At 31.8% G+C, this 20,158-nt stretch overlaps 1 protein-coding gene across 1 annotated transcript; it reads right to left on the bottom strand.

Annotated features, from left to right (window-relative positions):
• Positions 1–8,299: 8,299 nt before the first annotated feature.
• Positions 8,300–14,330, bottom strand: LOC115972796 (putative receptor-like protein kinase At4g00960). Its single transcript, XM_031093047.1, has 7 exons — positions 13,504–14,330; positions 10,918–11,040; positions 10,055–10,173; positions 9,729–9,939; positions 9,367–9,604; positions 8,960–9,110; positions 8,300–8,834 (listed from the first exon to the last, which is right to left on the bottom strand). Exons 1-7 carry the CDS (start codon positions 14,306–14,308, stop codon positions 8,529–8,531), a joined length of 1,953 nt encoding a protein of 650 aa, XP_030948907.1. The 5' UTR covers positions 14,309–14,330; the 3' UTR covers positions 8,300–8,528.
• Between the last annotated feature and the right edge of the window lie 5,828 nt (positions 14,331–20,158).

Below are 20,158 nucleotides of genomic sequence, written 5' to 3'. Positions count from 1 at the left end.
TAAAGAGTTGCATGAGTAGAGAAAATATTTGCACATTGATTATCCATCATAACTCTTAAGAAAATAATTTTCTACAATTCACACATAAAAATAGCACTAGAAAGTACATAACTCAAAAATTAATCAATCAATTTTTAAATCAAATTGAGTACCCAATTTAGCAAAGTGTATGCATGTTATGTGTGAAAACAATGAGAGATATGACTGCAAAACTGCAAGATGGATACAAAAAATCAATGCAATGCATATGAATCCTAAACATAAATGATGCATGAAAAAAATAGATTGGTCAAATACTTAAAAACTGAAAATTTTTCACTCCTCAAAGAACATTGTATTATGAATAAAATGCATGAGTATGAGATAAAACGTTTTTCAAAAACACTTGAATTCAATCCAGATCTTCCAAAAACAAGTTTTTCAACCAATTTGTCTCCAAAACTCAAACATTAAAGACATTTTGCATCAAAATCAAGGAACTTTAATCTTGGATGGCTACAACAAAATCACACACAATATAATGTACCAAGTTTAGCAAAGAGTAACTTGTGTAGTGTGTGCAACTAGCAAAAGCTTGAGATACATGTGAGGTGATATGTGAATAGCAATCAATCACAAAGTCTACAAAATTCATCACATTGAATTTAAAAGAGACTATCACTTAAAGAGTTACATCATATAACTCCCACATCTCCTAGATCATAAGCTTGCAATCATGTAAATTTCTTGATTTTGCCTCATAATATACACACCAATTTTATTTGATTGATTTAACATTAAGTCCAATAATGTACACACCAATTTTAACATTTAAACCAAGGCTACACCTTATGTTCTTTTTGTGCATGTGCCACATTTTCTCGAGCACGAAATCTTACGATATGCACTAAGGTGTTCATGATTGGCTAGTGAACAGTAGTGAGATGGTTATGTATGCCTTTCTCAAAAGGTTCAAGTCCGACAGTCAAAGACATGTGACTACAAGATCAAGACAAAGTGATCAAAAACTATAAACATCTCCCACACAACATGCACTACAAAGCTCAAACTAGTAAAGTGCAATAAAAGAAGCTCATTCAAGTTAAGTAAGGTACATAAACATGTTATGTAAAGATAATATAGTCAATCCTTGATTATAAATCCAAGATGTGAAAAACACAAAAATCTTTTTGATTTTAAAAAATTTACGACCAAAAACAAAAAGTACACATTATGCTAAATGAACAATGCAAATGCAATGCATGACAGTGTTTAACTAAGCTATAGAGGGTACACAAATAAGAATTATCAATTTCTTAATTAACTCTTGAGTATATGTACAAATTAGTACATACTCACACAAAATCAGAAATAGCTTAGCACTTATATAACACATACTATTCAAGTTTCTCCACAATGTCAAGCATATTCTAAATCAAGAGAGAGATATCATAATTCATGTAATCCTCAAGAAAAATAAAAATAGACACAAAATAAAATATTTTTGTCTTTTTGAAAATTTTTTCAATGTTTTTGGATTTTTTTTTTAAATAAAAAATAACCAAAAAAAACGACCAAAACCAAAAACAAAACATGTCCTCAATTAATTGAAAGAATTAAATCAGGGACAAGTTAGCAACACTCACCTTGGAGAATCTTTTCTCACCCATTTAGCACAAGTCTTCGGCTTTGTAGGTGAAAATTCGTGTGAAGCAGAGTATATTTGAGGGATTACACCAATCTTCTGAGAAAGATTGAAATCCTGCAAATTCCTTTAACAAGCCAACAAGCCCAAATTTTTCAAAAAAATATGAAACAATTTATATGGACTCATGGTAGGAGAAATATCATCACATATCCTAGATTGAAACACTGAATGCTTAAATTTCAATTTATGACAATTAGGACGAATGTGACCATGGACACCACAAAAGTGACAAACAGGAACAAATTTAGGAACATCAGTATTCCTAACAACAAATCTAGTCTCAGATTTTGGTTTTTGCCTCAACAAAGAGCAATTTGGTCTAATATGACCAACAACACCACAAAGGTGACAAGTAGGCGTAAAAACAGATTTATTGTGCTCTCTAATAGTAGGTTTAGACATAGGTTTAGAAACTTCAGCATCTACATCAGAACTTTTACCTTTGTCTAACCTAGCAAAATAAGTCTTTTCTTTATTATTCCTCTTAAAAGGAGGGATATAAACTTTCTCAGTTTTAGGCTTAAGAGAAACAGAAACACTTCTGTTATCAACAGCAGGCTTGGTACTAGTCAAATTTTCAATTTTAACTTTAGATTCAACTAACTCTTGTTCCAAGATTTTCATCTTCTCATCTTGAGAGGAATTTTGATTTCTCAAAAATTCATTCTTTTTATTAAATTCATTTAATCTAACAATCAATTCCTCTTTTTCAAGATTAGCCAATTTTAACTCATCCTTGAATTTCTTAGCAATTTTCATAGATTTCAATAATTCTTTACGAAGAGTTTCACAGGCATCAATAAAATCAACAGAAGCATGAGCAGAAATATGATTAGAAAGACACTTCAAATTATCCATGACAACAGGGGTCAAGGATCAGCTCTTAGATCAAAAGATCTAAAACAAAAGAGCAATCCGCTCTGATACCACTTGTCAGTTTTTGGACCCCTTAAAACCACAAACAAATTAACCTAGATAATTAGCCAAGTGATTACTTAGTCAAATTAACAGATCTAGGTTAACACAAATATATCATATCAATGTATAGCAGCGGAAAATAAATAACACAACGATATGATAACCCAGGAAAACCAAACCGGTAAAAAACCTGGGGAGGATTTAACCTAGTTATCCTCAAGGTAAACTTGAATCCACTCTCTTGAAAGAATCGAAGTTCATACAATAAGACTTACAAGCCCCCACGCTCGACTTCTTATTGCTACCAACCAGTAGAACTTACTGACACGACCACGTGCAAGCTCCGAATCCACGGACTCCTTCTTTCTTGGATTCCCACCAGCTACAAGCACACCCGCTTGTGTATTCTTTAAGCTTTAATGGCAGCAACTGAATTGATCATCAAGGTGTAGATAAATCTTCTCCTTGAAAACCCTAAGCTTGTTTAAAGGAAAGCTCCTCTAGATCTCACAAGAGATTTACACAAACCGCAAATATGAGCAACACTAAAACGTGGCTAGAGTTTGCCTTTTATACTTAGGACAAATAAGAAACCCTAGAAACGTTTTAAAACAAATAGAGCTGAGTTGGACGAATCTGCAGAAAAGCATTCTGCCCGAGCTTCGATCAGTCGAGCTTAAGTTTCGATCGATCGAGCTAGGCCAAAAGGCACAATGCTTCCTGCGTTAACTCGATTTCAACTTTACATTGACACACAACTTTGAGCTAGCTTTAAACACTTCTAAACATATTGTTTTGATCATGGTTTGCCAACAATACACATTAGAGTTCTAAATACATAAAGTCCTAAACTTTAGAACCTAACATAAGTAAAAATGCAAATAAATGTGATAGACAAACACAATAAATAGATACTGTATATATATAAGAAGAAATCTGCAAATAATAAAAAACTCATAGACCAAATGCACGAAGGATGAATGATTCAGATTAAGTCTTGTGTTTGACACAATCTCCTTAAAGCAGATTTCACCCCTCACACAATTACTGTGATACTTTGAGACTTACGGACGTCTGCCTCCCAAGATAAAATGATTTACAACACGGAAATGAATGATTCTTAATGATTCTTAAGCATGGAAAATATCATGTACTTTGTAGTTTTTTGGGGTTGTAAAATACGGTACAATGGGTTTTAGGCTTGTGAGAGAAGTGAAGTTTATGATTTTGATTTATTGGTGAGAGCTTGTGTTTGTGTCTGTATTTGTCTTTATGTTTGCGAGTGATTGAGAGTGTTTTGTATTTAGTGAGGTTTCTAACTCTCTGAGTGTCGTATGTATCATAGGCATAAAATAAATGACATATCATAATTTAATATGTCTTAGGGTTATAACTTATAACTAACTTAGTTTAATATGCATTAAGTAACTTACTTTAGTCCCACTTACTTTAATATGTCTTAACTAACTTACTTTAATATGTGTCACAGTCTACTAACTTACTCTATGTCTTAACTGACTTACTTTAATATGTGTCATTGTCTTAACTAACTTACTGTACTACTAACCTTTTTTTTTTCTTCAGCATTTTAATTTTTGAGGGAGACAGAGATTAAGAGAGTTCTCGCTTTCAATCTTTCACCGAGAGGTAATCACTAATCACTCACTATATTCAACATTTAAATTTTAAATTTTTAGTACTTAGAAACAACTGCTTTAAGTTTATATATATAAAATTAGCTTTTATTTCATATTTATTCAATATAAATATAAAATAAAAGCTATTTCTCTTGTTCTGAATTGTTGTTAATATTAGTGACATGAATTGTTGAGTAATGACTAATGATTGTTATTCTGTTATTGTTGCCTTTGTTGTAACTAAACTGATTAGTTATTGCTATTATTGGATCTGGTTGTGACATTCATTGCTATTATTGTATTTGCTGGAAAAGTTATAATTTGATATTGTTGTGGAAACTTTGTTTTTTTGTTGGTTGGAAATTTTTTTATTAGATGTATGTCGATGCTCCACCTGGATTTGGTGCACCTGGGGACCCTAATCCACCTCCTCCTAGTCCTGGTAGTGCTAACCCTCACCCACCTGAACTTGCAGCACCAATTGGACTTGGTTCCCCGACTATCACCTAAACAAGGTGGTAAGGACCCGTCTATAGTATGGCAATACTTCATAAAGTTGGCTGGTTCTGATCCTAATAGTCCTAGGTCTGAATGCAAGTATTGTAAAAATCAATATAAATGTCATGGTAAGAAAAATGGTACTTTGAGCATGTTGCAACACATGAAGGTGTGTAAGAAGTGGCATTATCCCCGTCATGATAAGCAAAAAACTGTCTTTCCAAGCCAAGAGAGAAGAGGAAAGTGGTTCAAATGTGTTAGTGGTTGCAAACTATAGTGAAGAGAGGATACGATCAGCGTTGGCAAGGATGATTGTCATTGATGAATTGCCTTTTAAATTTGTGGAGCTTCAAGGCTTTCAAGAATTCATGGAAATAGTTGAGCCTAGGTTTCCTATTCCTCATCGCACTACCATTGCAAGGGCTTGTATGAAGGGCTTTTGTTGGGCTTTTGTTGTGCGATGGGGAGAAAGAAACCTAGGCTTAACTATTTCCATGAATTCTTGAAAGCCTTGACGCTCTACAAATTTAAAAGGCAATTAATTAATGACGATCATCCTTGCCGACACCAACCTTATCCTCTCTTCACAATAGTTTGCAACCACTAACAAATTTGAACCACTTTCCTCTTCTCTCTTGGCTTGAAAAGACAAAGTTTTTTGCTTATCATCATGGGGAAAAGGCCACTTCTTACACACCTTCATGTGTTGCAACATGCCAGAAGTAGCATTTTTCTTACCATGACATTTATATTGATTTTTACAATACTTGCATTTAGACCTAGGACTATTAGAATTAGAACCAGCCAACTTAATAAAGTGTTGCCATACTATAGACGGGTCCTTACCACCTTAGATAGGTGATAGTGGAAGCAGTGATGCACCAAGTCCAATTGGTGTTGCAGGTTCAAATGGGTTAGGGTTAGAACTACCAGGACTAGGAGGAGGTGGGTTAGGGTCCCCAGGTGCACCAAATCTAGATGGAGCATCGACATACATCTAATAAAAAAATTTCCAACAAAAGAAAAAAAAACGAAGTTTCCATAGCAATATCAAATTATAACTTTTCCAGCAAATACAATAATAGTAATGAATGTCACAACCAGATCCAATAATAGTAATAACTAATCAGTTTAGTTACAACAAGGCAACAATAACAGACTAACAATCATTAGTCATTACTCAACAATTCATGTCACTAATATTAACAACAATTCAAAACTAGAGAATTAGCTTTTATTTTATATTTATATTGAATAAATATAAAATAAAAGCTAATTATATATATATATATTTATATATATATATATATATATAAACTTAAAGCAGTTGTTACTAAGTACTAAAAATTTAAAATTTAAATGTTAAATATAGTGAGTGATTAGTGATTACCTCTTGGTGAAGGATTGAAAGCGAGAACTCTCTCAATCTCTATCTCCCTCAAAAATTAAAATGCTGAAGAAAAAAAACAAAAGGTTTGTAGTACAGTAAGTTAGTTAAGATTGTGACACATATTAAAGTAAGTTAGTTAAGACATATTAGAGTAAGTAGACTATGACACATATTAAAGTAAGTTAGTTAAGACATATTATAGTAAGTGGGACTAAAGTAAGTTACTTAATACATATTAAACTAAGTTAGTTATAAGTTATAGCCTTAACACATATTAAATTACGATATGTCATTTATTTTATGCCTATGATACACACGACACTTAGAGAATTAGAAACCTCACCAAATACAAAACACTCTCAATCACTCGCAAACATAAAGACAAATATAGACACAAACACAAGCTCTCACCAATAAATCAAAATCATAAACTTCACTTCTCTAACAAGCCTAAAACCCATTGTACTGTATTTTACAACCCCATAAAACTACGAAGTACATGAGATTTTCCATGCTTAAGAATCATTAAGTATCATTCATGCTTTCACGCAGAGGTTTACTATTGGTTTGCCGTGATTAGTGAGCGACAGCAAGAGCTCAAGTGAGCGCCACTATGTCAGCGTCAGGCGAGAGGCGAGAGCGAGAGAGAGAGTTAAAGGATAGAGCAGACAAAAGAATTAATTTATAGGGCCGAGAACCTGAAAACCTAAAGCAAAAAGCACCTCCTTTTTTTTTTTTTTTTTTTTTTTTTTTTTTTTTTTAATAATAACACCCATATGATGTCGTTTTAATAAAAAACAAATTATAATTAGAACCTATGAAACGACGCAGTATCCAAACTGGGGGGGAGAAAAACAAATACTGGGTTTGGTATCGGTTCGATTCGATGTAGATCGGGAGTGGTATCATTTGATCCGGTGACTACACCGCACCGGCGTTGGAAAGGGATTCACCCTCCAAATGCCGACCTCGGCTCAATCGGTCAGCGTTGGTGTCGGGATGATGTCGTCGGTGCCGATCGGTTAGGTTGGCTCTGTTAACAATTTGCTCGCCCCTAATTACTACTTTTGTGGCTCAAACGTTTATACTTAAATGTTGTTGATGGAAGATTACTACTTACCTAACAGCGAGCCAGATTTTTCCACCATAGGAAACAAAAACCAGGAATATTACTAAATTTCTAAATGGGCTCCACGGGACTGGAAATATATGGAGCAAATGAGCGAGTTTTATACTTTTTACTTTTTGTGTTCCACTTTATATTCTATCAATTACAACTTGATATATATATATATATATATATATATATATATATATATTTGTTTAATTTTCCTTATAGAATAGCCAAAACTTGAAATGGAAAAACATTAAATACATGACAAGTTGTAATTGATGAAACATAAAGTGGAATACAAAAAGTGATACAGAGAATTTATATACATATCTTCAATGATTTTTTTTTTTTTTTTTTGGGTATTTAGGAATTCATGGCCAATTAATGTCACAACTTAGATTCATTCCTTCTGCACTCTAGTGTTTGATAAAAGGCCCATAATTAAAAAAGAATTTTTTATTTTTAAAGAATTTGAGTATAGACCTTTCATGAAACTTGATTATTTCCATGACAAAAGTTTAGTTCAAATATAAAGACTAATTCTTGGACATGTTATCACGTGATGTAAACAACTCGCAAGTCATTTTAGTTTCTAGATATGAGGTGTAATGCTCTATGATGCCCGATATTAAGATTAGTTTCATGACCATGCCATGTTGTAAACAAGGTATCCAAACTTCATCCTTGTCCCCTATCATTATTTTCAGTTTGTTTTCAATTATTTCTTGATCCATGTACACCCTTAAAATAAAATTAAGAAATAAAACTATTTAAGAATAAATAATTTAGGACACATGGCGCAAAATTGAAACTCTAATTTGGAATTCTAATTTGAGTTTCTCTCAGCTTCACCTATTATTATATATATATAGATTATTACTGTTTTTAGAATATGAATAATGTTAGATATACAAAGTAATTTACAAAAAAATTTACAAACTATTGATTCGGTGAGTGATTATTGGTAAATGAAAAAGTGATATTAATGGTAGGCATAAATGAAAACCAATAAGGGGTTGGCTACATCAACATTTTGTAAAAATGTTGTAAAATAGTTTGTGTCTATAGTATATATTACTCTTAGAATATTTGGAGTATGTAAATCTTGAACACAATTGAATATATTCATCATAATGTGTTGCTGCATAACATCACATAGTAGCAGCTCAGACCACCAAAAGAAAGGCTGGTAGTATAGGCCTCAAAATTATTCAACGTGGTTACTTCAATAAATAATCTTTTCTCAAAACTGATGTAAAGAACTCTAGTTACTTTGATCAAACCTTAGCGAGGATGTAATGCAGTAATTGAAGCATCATTTGTTGAGGCTAGTAGAATAGATTGATCTGACTGCGAGTCTGGTTCAGCGTTGCTGTGTAAAAAAAATGCAGGTCGTGAAGGAACTGATAAGGTGATAGAGTTGCTATTAAGCATTAGAACGACTGAAGCCATGGTTAGTCTATCAGCAGCATTTTCTTGAACACATAATAATCCAATGTGAATGCACCGGATTATTTCGGTGGTTGAACCAACCCCTAATGTGGGGTCTATAATGTTTGAAGCTGTCATGTTCCTCCAATTTGTCCATGCCTGCAAAATGATTTAAATGCCACACACAAAAATTCAGCATATAACTTTTATTTTGTCAGTATCATTGTGGAAGTAGAGCCCAATCTAAGGTAAAAGGAAAATGTATACAAAGATATTGCACTTACATAAGTAAGAAGATCCTCCCCATTTTCTTCGTTACGGAAGTAACCGTTTTTTTGTCCGCATATCATTTCAAGAACTAACACGCCAAAACTAAAGACATCAGACTTTACTGAAAAGTGTCCATGATATGCATACTCTGGAGCCATATATCCACTGCATGAGGAAATTAATAGCATAACTTTATATACTCACTGCATATGGAAATTAGTAACATTAGTCTAATTTAAATGACAACAGAGCTCTGAAGTCTTAACACTCATTTTTGAATACTACGAATTTTCTCTAATTTATTGGAGATGGTTCAATATTTGTTGGGACTTGTTTTTACAATACAACATAATTCTTGCAATTGACAATACAAACATGTAATATTACAGTAATTATAAATTTTACTTGCTAGGATACTTACTACGTCCCGACGATTCTATTTGTATTGATATGGGTTTGATCTACTATAACCAATCTTGCCATGCCGAAATCTGCAATTTTGGGATTCATCTCATCATCTAGCAGAATGTTACTAGTTTTGAGATCACGATGAATGATGCGAAGTCGAGAATCTTCATGAAGATAAAGAAGACCTCGAGCAATGCCTTCTATGATTTTGTAACGCGTTTGCCAATCCAAATATGCACGTTTTGTGGGATCTAGATTATTCATTTAAACTATGAGTCTATTGAAAAATGACATATCTAATTGTATTTGAGAATACATGCAACCTATAAAATAATACGAATAAATCTAGAATTTATGGTAGAATTGCAACCATACCAAATATAACTTGATCGAGGCTTCCATTTGGCACAAACTCATAAATCAATAGCCTTTCACATCCTTCCAAGCAGAAACCTCTTAGCTTAACTAAATTCCGATGTTGAAGCTTAGCAACTAACAATATCTCATTCTTAAATTCTAAATCACCTTGTCCAGAACCTGGGGATAGCCTTTTGACGGCTATTTCTTGTCCATTGGAGAGCCTACCCTATTGACACATTAAAATATTCAATACGCAACCCTTAATAATAATAAGAAATTGTGAATTTAACTTGTTATGGCAAATAATTGATATACTTGAGCATATGAAATTGTCAAATTACCTTATAAACAACACCAAATCCACCTTGACCAAGTTTATTTGCATCAGAAAAGTTATCTGTAGCAACTCTAATTGTTGGAAAATCGAAATGCAAGGATTCAGTACTGCTAATTTCATCCACTGCTTCACATGTGGAACCAGTCAATACATCAGGGTTAGATAAGTAGTTCTTTTCTTTTCTTTTCTTTTTTTTTTTTTTCTTTTTAAAAAAGATTAATGCAATTTAAATTATGTGCATACGTCATTAATAGACTCGCAAACACTAATTACTGAAGTAATGGTAGAGAACTACTAATGCACAGATACGTCATTACCAGAGGAACACTAGCTCTTTCAATAGCTTATCTTTCTAGAAAATTTGATTTAATGTTAAAACGATGGTAGCTTAATTCTGTTTTGTAGGTACCCCTGTTTGTTTTTCTATTATAATAAGCCACACAAGTATCATGAACACACCACCTCATATTTTATCTCTCTCACAAAAGCAAAAGGTGTCATCTGTATTACTAAATCACCTCAGGATACGAAGATCAAGCCTATCTCTAAATCACGATCACAAAGCTACAAAATAGGAGGAGATATAGATAGCAATCAGAATTGGTATTGAATGCTAGTTTGAATGTTATTAATCAACTGAACTAGAACTCATTGAAAAATACCCCACATTATTTCATGTTCCGTTTTACCTATAAATTTATAGGAAACATTTATGCCTTGAAAGTCAATTGTCACTAGTATTGCCTATAAATAGAGCATCACATATGTATATATAAAAACACACACGCTTATTGTCTGAATTTATTCTTATATTTTAAAGAAATTATATATTTAAAAATAGGAACAACAAACCAATTTTCAACTTACTTTTAGCTTTCTTTCTTTGCTTCCTCACCCTTAAAGAGATCCAGATGCAGATGATTATTACAACGAGAATGACCACCACCACAACTATGGCGATGATAGTTTTAGATAAGTTACTCTCCTTTCCTGTAAAAATCAGATATCTGTACTCAATAAAACATTCCAAGCTTGAATTTGAAATTAACATTATTAGCTGGAAAAAAAAGTTTAAAATTGAAAACAAAAGTTGAACGCATGAATAATTAATTAGAAATTAACAATCGATATACATTCATTTTTACACCATGTTGAGTTATCAACTTATGATGAAACACAATTAAAAGTCTTGTAGCTCGAACAATATTACTTTCACATTGATTTATTACTGACACTTTTAGACATCAATTAATTTAATTGTGAAATAAAGTATATGCTTGATTAAGAATATAATAAACATTGGTGACCTAGAAATATAATAAATATTGTGAAGTGTGGAAAGATATCCCTCTTGGACAAGTTGCCATGCTGCACAACTTATCACCATTCCCCACATAACAACCCACTAAGACAAATTGGGTGGGCTTTTTATTTTTTTATTATCCTTCAGGTCATGGAAGTTGATCATTTTGGCTGCATATGAGCAGGCATTCCTATCACAATTAACCAAAAGATTTTATATCCATATTAAGGACACTGCAGTGCAAGAGACTCATAAACAAAACCTATCCACCAAATTTATACTACTTATAGACATATAGTCACACCAATGATCTGTCGTTATTTCTGATATATATTTTTTTTGTTTGAAATTTCAGTCAAGAATAATGATCATGAATCTCAGTTTGAGATAACCAACTGGTTAAAAATTGACAACCCATAGAACCCATAAGCAGAAGCATGTATTCACAACAAAAAATGCTAAAGCTACCGTAGAAATTAACGCCATTAATTATACTTTGGTGGCTATTAAATTTAAAGGTAAACACATGCACGTAGATAGCAAAAAGCTTATAGGCTTCCTTTGGTGCAGAGTTTGAGAAAGTGGGATATGAAAAATATTTTGAGGATAGAAAGGTACGAGGATAAATAAAATAATTCTAGAAACACAACTAATCATATGTCTAAATTTACAACTTATGATTTGTGCTATTGTATGTTTGGTTGGGAGATTAAAAAAGTCGGATGGTGGAAAATAAATATAAATTTGCTTTGTTTGGTGGAGAAGAAAATGAGAGCAATAAAAAATTAAAGTTTGTATAAATTTACATTAAATAAAGAAGAAGATTGGGATAGGACCAAAATGATAGTTGATGGGTAGAAAATAAAAATAAAAAGGTGATGTAAAAGGACTATTAAGTCATTTTGGCTTAACTATTCAATTCTAATCAAATTTTCTCCCCCAATTTGGTGGCCCTGGTGAAAAACACTTTGGCTCCATCATTTTCCCTCTTGTTTTGAGTGTGTTTCCTCCATCAAATAATGGAAAGCATTACTTTTTCACCAACTTTTCCACCCAAAATTTCTATCCTCTTTATTTTCACCACAATCAAACGTAGCCTAAAGTGGAGAAAATCATGAATCAAAAACTGGAGTTATATGATAAATTATGATTAATCGTTCTCACACTCCCAGTACTTGTCCATGCAAGTAGTCCTATATTCTAATAAATCTACACTGTCGCTTGTATAGTAGCTAATTTCCTTCGCTATAAACTAAAGCATGTGTTTTCGTACAGGCAGAACAACTTTCAAACTTTGATTAAATTACTTGAACATACAAAATTATATATACCCACTTTAGGAGTAAAACAATACAGGATTTTTCTTATCTCCCCACTAATAAACAAAAGCATTTTTTTTTTTTTTTTTTTAAATTCTAGCCACTTAGGCCCCATTTGGTAGAGTTGTTAAACAAGTCATTTTCAGTTTTTAAACAACATTACACACATTTTCATACACATTTTTATATACACGTATTTCAAAAAACTACAAACAATATTACTCAAACTCCTCTACCAAACAAGCCCTTAATTTCTAAGTATTTTTTTCTTATGGAAACTTTCTAAGAATTTCTCTTAGCCATATTGTTTAAATTAATTATCTTCAATTGTAACATATATAAAATTTAATTTAAAATCAATAGTACAAAATGAGAGGTGACACAAAAGATGAGCAAATAACACTTTTCATGAGCAAATTTTATCGAGTACCAATTATTACAAATAAAAATTTGTGAATCTACATCAACTTAATGGGTCCTTGCTATTGTCTTCCATAATATTGGATTAGCTTATTCCATGAATTAAGTGTTTATTTAGAGAAAGAAATTACATAAGTGAAAAAAAAAAAAAAAAAAAAAAAAAAAAAAACCAACACAACTATACAATGCTGATTTTTTTTAAGTCATTTAACATATAGATACATTTTTTTTAAAAAAAAAAATTTAAGAAATAAATGTTTACATAATTAACGTCTCACACACTTCTAATAATTTTTTTTTTTTTTTTTTTAAGTATGTGGTCCTGTATTTTTTTCTAATAATTATCTAATGTATAAGTTATTATACTTATATAGAAGAACAATTCAGAAGATGTCCTTTTGGGAAACGTACCTTGAGGCGGAGGAGGAAGAGGAGAAGGAGGAGATAATGACGGTGGAGATTGAACAAGAGTGCTGTCATAGAATTGGTCGGTCTCTATTCTTAAATTACAGCTTGGTGCAAGAATTCTCAGTCCACTGTTTCCACTACAGCAACCTTGAATATAGTTTTGAGCAACAACTAAGCAATTGCTACAATCCATTTCTAACAAATCAGGACTACACTGCATAAGCCCATAGATCGTATAGTTGTCACTTTTATAGTACGCAGTTCCAACTGCAATCTTGCGAAAAATACCTCCAGCCGAAGCTCTAACTCTCAGGTCATAAAATAAGGGTTCTAACACCGCGTTGAACTCAGTCAAGTTCGAGACATTACCGCTTGTAAGAGCTCGAGTAGGTTTAGTTTCCATAACACCAAATATCGAGTTGTTTGAGTATCGAGCTGTACAATTCATGTACCACATGACACCCTCTTTCTGTGTTGGACACAACTGTAAGAGCTCGTGAGCTGACATGTTGACACAACTGCGGCAATCAGTTGGTGAAAGATCAGCTCTACAAAGCCCAGTGGCGTAAACTTTGTTGGTGCCCTCTCCAGCAGTGAAATTGTAGAACCCATAATCGATTTGGGTGTTGGATGAAAGAGTGGAAATGAGGGTATTAAGGTTTTCTCTAAGGGTACTGTTACTAGTAACGTTACCAGTAGTTGAACACTCATGAAGCACGTAGGGATCTCTCTGCGCATTAATGGTGGGATTAACAAGGATTATGAGAATGGCATAGAAGAAGAAAAGTGATAATCTTGAAGTGCTCATTATTATTGTCACTCTGTATTTTTGCATTAATGGGAAGATTTAATATAGAATGATAAGTTCAGAGTCAACTTTATTTAATGATAAGTTAATGTCAAGTAGTAAAGTAAACCAATAATAATGGAGTACATTTTATTGTAAAGTAACGATGAATATATGGGTTTGATTTGACTGTATGTACTTCTAGCGGCAAGTGGTACAACTTGCTAGATGCAGCTAAATTCGAAGTAGTGAAAGTCTATGGTTATCCTATGCAAGCCCATGGTATTCAAATATTGCCAAATTTCATTAAATGTTTTAATAAGAGGGGCAAGTTGATAAATTTTTAATGAATATTCTTTTCCGTTTTTTGCTTTACTTTTATATTTTTATTATAAATCTAAGCAAGTGGATTTATATTAAGGTAGTTTAACCACAGATTTATATTAAGGTGGTGCCGTAGGAATTTGATTGGCTAAATTAATTGATTTTTTTTTTTTTTTTGAGAAAGAAATTAATTGATTTGGAAGATTTCATTAACTTTATAATCATTTGCCTATTGTTTTCTCATTCTTCTGTTCAAATTAGTGATCCGTCAAAGAATTTCAAAGAGGACTTGCTCGTTAGGGTCAATTCATTGTGGACGTAAAATTAATTGATTTGGAAGATTTTTCATAAACTCTATATATAGAAAGTGTCAATGCCAAAAAAAACAGTGAATTTGGTTTATTCAATTAGCACTCTTCCCGCTTTCACTTGCTTCTTCTCCTCTTCTATCTTTTTTTTTTTTTTTTTTTTTTTTTTTTTTGGTGGTAAAATAGCCTATTGAACACACTTTTTATATTTTATTCTTTTATAAACATATGAGTTACTCTAAAAAATAAAATATTAACACAATAAATTGTTACAATATTTTTACAATTGTTAAGGTGTTAATTCTTTATAGGCCAAAATAAAATAATAAAATATCATATTGGAACTAATCACAACTAAAAATAAAGATATTGTGAAAAAAAAAAAAAAAGTGTGACATCCATAACATTTTTCACAACACTTTTGTAACAAATCATAAGAGGTAAATTGTTATTGGTTCTAATTTAAACTTACCAATAAAATTACTTTTTTGTCCTCTAATAACAACCGTAACAACATACTACTTATAATTTGTTACGAAAATATTGTGAATATAAAATTTCTCTTGTGAAAAGATTAAGACAATTTATTGTCGTCATAATATATTTGCAACTACTAAAGTATCGATTCTTTATGAATCAAAATAAATATAACAAAATTATCATATTACAAAAATGATGTATCATTATATTGTGTTTCTACAAAATTTTTTTTTATTTTATTTAGTCAACTTTATTTAGCCAAAATTCACTATTTCACGTACCATTTTCTTAAATTAACTTTTTGTATTTTTCTTTAGGATAAAGTTTAGCTACAAAATTAGTTGTAGGCCTAGGCTGGAACCTTACTCAATATTTTTTTATTGGAGGTGAATTTTGACAAATCCATCTTTAGATTACATCTTATTCTTATATCCTCCATGCACGCAAAACTTTAAGAAAATTAAAGATCAATAACTATGTTATCAATAAATTATTTAAATTGCAAGTTTTTATATTTTAAAATTATGCATAAAATATATACTTATAGATCATATGGTAAATAATACCCAATTGACACAAAATTTGACATATATATTAAAAGTGTAAAGAATATGCAATTCAACGATTAGATTTTCAAAATATGTAATAATATTTATTTTATTAAGCAATGTTGTAACCTAAGGTTACAACTCACCTCCAATAAAAAGATATTTAGTAAGGCTGTAGCCAAAGGCTACAATTAATTTTGTAACTAAATTTTGTCTTTTTTTTATTATATTTTTATTCTTACGCACAATTTTAAGTAAAAACACATAGTTTTACACACACACACACACACAAAAATTAATTAATTAAAAAAAAGATTAAAACGCATTTCATCCTTTATATTCGGGATAGTTCACAGTTCCTTCTTAAACTTTAAAATCAAGCTATTCTCCGCTTAGTATTTTTGGAAAAGAGCAAATATGTCATATTGTTATTTTCTCAATTAAACCCTAACGAAAACTTGTGATTCTTTAAATATTACATTGTGTAATGTCTAAAATACACCCACTAAATTTTAACATTCCAAAAATTTTCCTCACGTATTTTGAATTTTAGATGGAAAATTCAAGACACATGTCTTTTGTTATCTTTTTTTTTTTTTTTTTTTCTTGCCTAAAATGGGTGTTCATTAAAAACTAAGCTAGCTAAACATTGTACCTAGACTCATAGAATGATAAAGGAGAAAGTATGAATGAAAAAATTTTCATTGTGTATGGTTGAAGGAATTTGATGAAAGGGTTTTGTGGGGGGGTTCGAGGACCAAGGAATCTCAGCTGAGGATTAATTTACCCAATCCGAGACAAGATGGGTAAGCAAACCCCGAGGACTCCGCCTACTTGAGGAGAGCAAGAGAATCAGGACAACTGATATCCCTCAGAAGCCTAAGGATAGGAGAAGAGATGCAACTGGAACAAGATTGGTAGGAGGAAGTTTCCTGAGGGAGACACCTCCCACCTCCACATTCAATGCCCAGCACCAACCTCATCATTTGCATTAATGTGGAAATGACTCCTAAACAGTAACTTCACAGATAGCAATTCCTTCTATCACCTCTAAAAGGGTCTTGATGGGACAAGTATCCTAAGAAATGCCCTGGGACGTACAAGTGGAAGGTTGAGATGTAAGGGAATGGACTATAAAAGGACCAGAAAAAGTGGAGGAACAATTTCTAAGTACTAAGAGAATGATGAAGAATGCCCAGCACCAACCTCATCATTTGCATTAATGTGGAAATGACTCCTAAATAGTAACTTCACAGATAGCAACTCCTTCTATCACCTCTAAAAGGGTCTTGATGGGACAAGTATCCTAAGAAATGCCCTGGGACGTACAAGTGGAAGGTTGAGATGCAAGGGAATGGACTATAAAAGGAAGGGAACCCCCTAGAAAAAGAGGAGGAACAATTTCTAAGTACTAAGAGAATGATGAAGAGAATTATGATTTGCCTTGTGTAGAACCAAAACTAAACTTATATACAAGAGATTGATCCTTGGATTTGCCCGAGGAGGATATTATCCTAAATTATTATTCCAATTGTGCTTGTCCGTTACTTTGGATTTTTCAGCCTTATACTTATACTTACCCTAGTATTGCATTTGAGTTAGTTACTTACTCAATTAAAAATTCTATTGTTTGGGTTTGATTTGAGGGATAAGATACCACTAATCTAAGTGGGCTTGGGTCTTTATTTTCTGAGTCCCTACAGCTTAAATTGTAGCATATGACATCTTTCATTATGAAAATTTAAATATTTTGACAATGTTTTAGTAAAACTCAATTGCTTATTGTTGGAAGACAATGATATTCATTATCATTCTTAAAAGTTTTTAGTGAGTGGATATTGTCATTAACAAATAAGTACTAAGAAACTATTATAATAAAATAGATATTCATATTTTAAATAGCTACCCTAATTTTGTGTGTGACATATAATTTTTTATGTATATAGTTTCATACTTCTTCAAATAAAAATTTTATTTTAATTTTCTCACTCAAGAAGTAGGACGTGCCTTGCACGTGCCACCCTAACTAGTTCTGTTCAGATGAGTGAGCCGTCAAAGAATTTAAAAGAGGATACCTCATTAGGGTCAATTCATTGTGGCTGTAAAATTTGTACAAAATTAATTACGAACATTTTTGGTACTTGCCGAAAGCAACCATAAAATAAATGTTGGGAAGTCTTTGTTGTACCACATCGACAAAACAAGCCTTTTATAAGCCTTGTTTATTCCCTCAAAAGAGGCCCTTTTGATGGGATAATTATTGTAAGCTCTTGTGCGTCTTACTTTCCCCTCCCCTATGTGTTAACTTCTAATCTAACTAAACTTTCTCAAAACATCGACAAAACAAGAGCATCTAATGGCTGTTGTTGCCATTTTAAGGTCAAGTACTTGTTGTGTACCTTTTTTTTTATTTTTTTAAGAGAGTTTCAACTTATGACGTCTGCTTTTGATAATAGCTATCATCAAACCAAGACATCAATTAGTTTTTGGTGTAGGCGGGGATTGAATCTCAAATCTCTTATACAACCTTCAGAGACTTTATTAGTTGAGCTAACTGATAAAAGCACAATAAAATATTGTTAGGAGTATGATTGTCCTTATTTGGTTTGCATTGAGTTGTAATATTAAAAAAAAAAAAAGGGCTATTTCTTTATTGCTTGAATTCATAGAAATAATCATTTCGGAAAATTATGTCCACCCATCCAATAAATGCATAAATGACAGGGTTTAGGGTAGGTTTTCTCTATTCTTTTTTTGTTTGGGAAAATCATCTTCACTCATCTAATAAATGCAAAAATAATAGGGACTAGGGTAGGTTTTCCCTATTCTTTGTTTGGCCACACTGAGAGTACCATAGAATTGCTTGAATGCTATGGTCTTGGACTAAATTGAGAAGAGATTAATTAAATTGAAGTATGAATTGAGAGAGTGTACATTGCCACATGTTAAAAAAATGTCTATATTCTCACTTTATTAACTAGTGGTTAAATAATTAAATTTATCATTTCTTAGTAATTTAATCTTTTGGTATTAGTATTAATTTATCACATATTAAAGTATGCGGTCTTTAGTTGGATTATTGTCCCATTCTGAGCACCCATGTGAAGCGAAGAGTTAAAATAATGATTAAATAATTAAAAATTCATCCTCCTCATTCCAATAGTGGAATGAATTCATATGTATATAAATCATTTCTCAAATTTTGATGATCCTAGTATACTTATAAGCCATGCCATTGAGTCTAGTGGCATACAATAATTTTCTCAATACGTTTCTTTCATGTGTAATGTTAGGAATACTATAAATTTTAGTTCATTGAACATATAAAACTAATGTATCACAAGTTATTAAAATATATTTTAAACATTTATTTGTTAGGTGGTTAAAATTCACGAATCACATGCATTACCAGTTACCACATCAGTATATAGTAAGTTATAATGCCATTAACATTTACTTTTTTCATCCACCTTTCCTTCTTTCCTTATTTAGGAAATCACCTTTGATGTTCATCAAAATTAGAAATCACCTTTGACGACGGAGGTTCGTTATGGATGCTACTTTAATATGATAACGACTGCCAATTGATCCCTTTATGACTAAGCAAAACCTTAGTTAATTCAAAGTCGATGAAGAAATGAGTGAATGTGGAAAAACTTGAAATTGAATTGTAGTTCACGATAATGACAACTTCCTTTGTTCTTTTCAAACACAATAGTTCTAAGTTGATGTCTTTTTTTCTTTTTCTTTTTTTGGTCTAAATTCGATGCCACACGTTTTATTTACTTTAAAAAAATGTATAGTTTAAGGCGTAACTATATAATACGCCTATATGGGATAGGTTTCTTTTTAGCTTAAAAATTAAGGGGAGCATGAGAACTAAAGACGAGTAAATTACGTGTGGGTAATCCGAGATGGCGAGAGCTGTTGAACTTTGACTCAAAGATGTAGAAAGTCTTTGTATATGGGGCCTGTTTTATTATATAAAACTAGTTTAGTGTTTATTTAATCCGATAATACGTTGTAAAATATTTCGATAGTGCAAAAATTATTGTGGCTAATAAACAAATTGATTTAATAATATATATATATATATATATATATATATATTTGGCACCATACCAAATATAACTTGGTCAAGACTTCCGTTTGGCACAAAGTCATAAATGAGAAGCCTTTCATTTCCTTCCAAGCAGAAACCTCGAAGCTAA

Source organism: Quercus lobata, unplaced genomic scaffold (assembly GCF_001633185.2).
Source record: "Quercus lobata isolate SW786 unplaced genomic scaffold, ValleyOak3.0 Primary Assembly Scq3eQI_73, whole genome shotgun sequence".
NCBI lineage: Eukaryota > Viridiplantae > Streptophyta > Magnoliopsida > Fagales > Fagaceae > Quercus > Quercus lobata.
The sequence above is the reverse complement of the archived record's forward strand: the minus strand, read 5'-3'. Positions and strand labels throughout refer to the sequence as shown.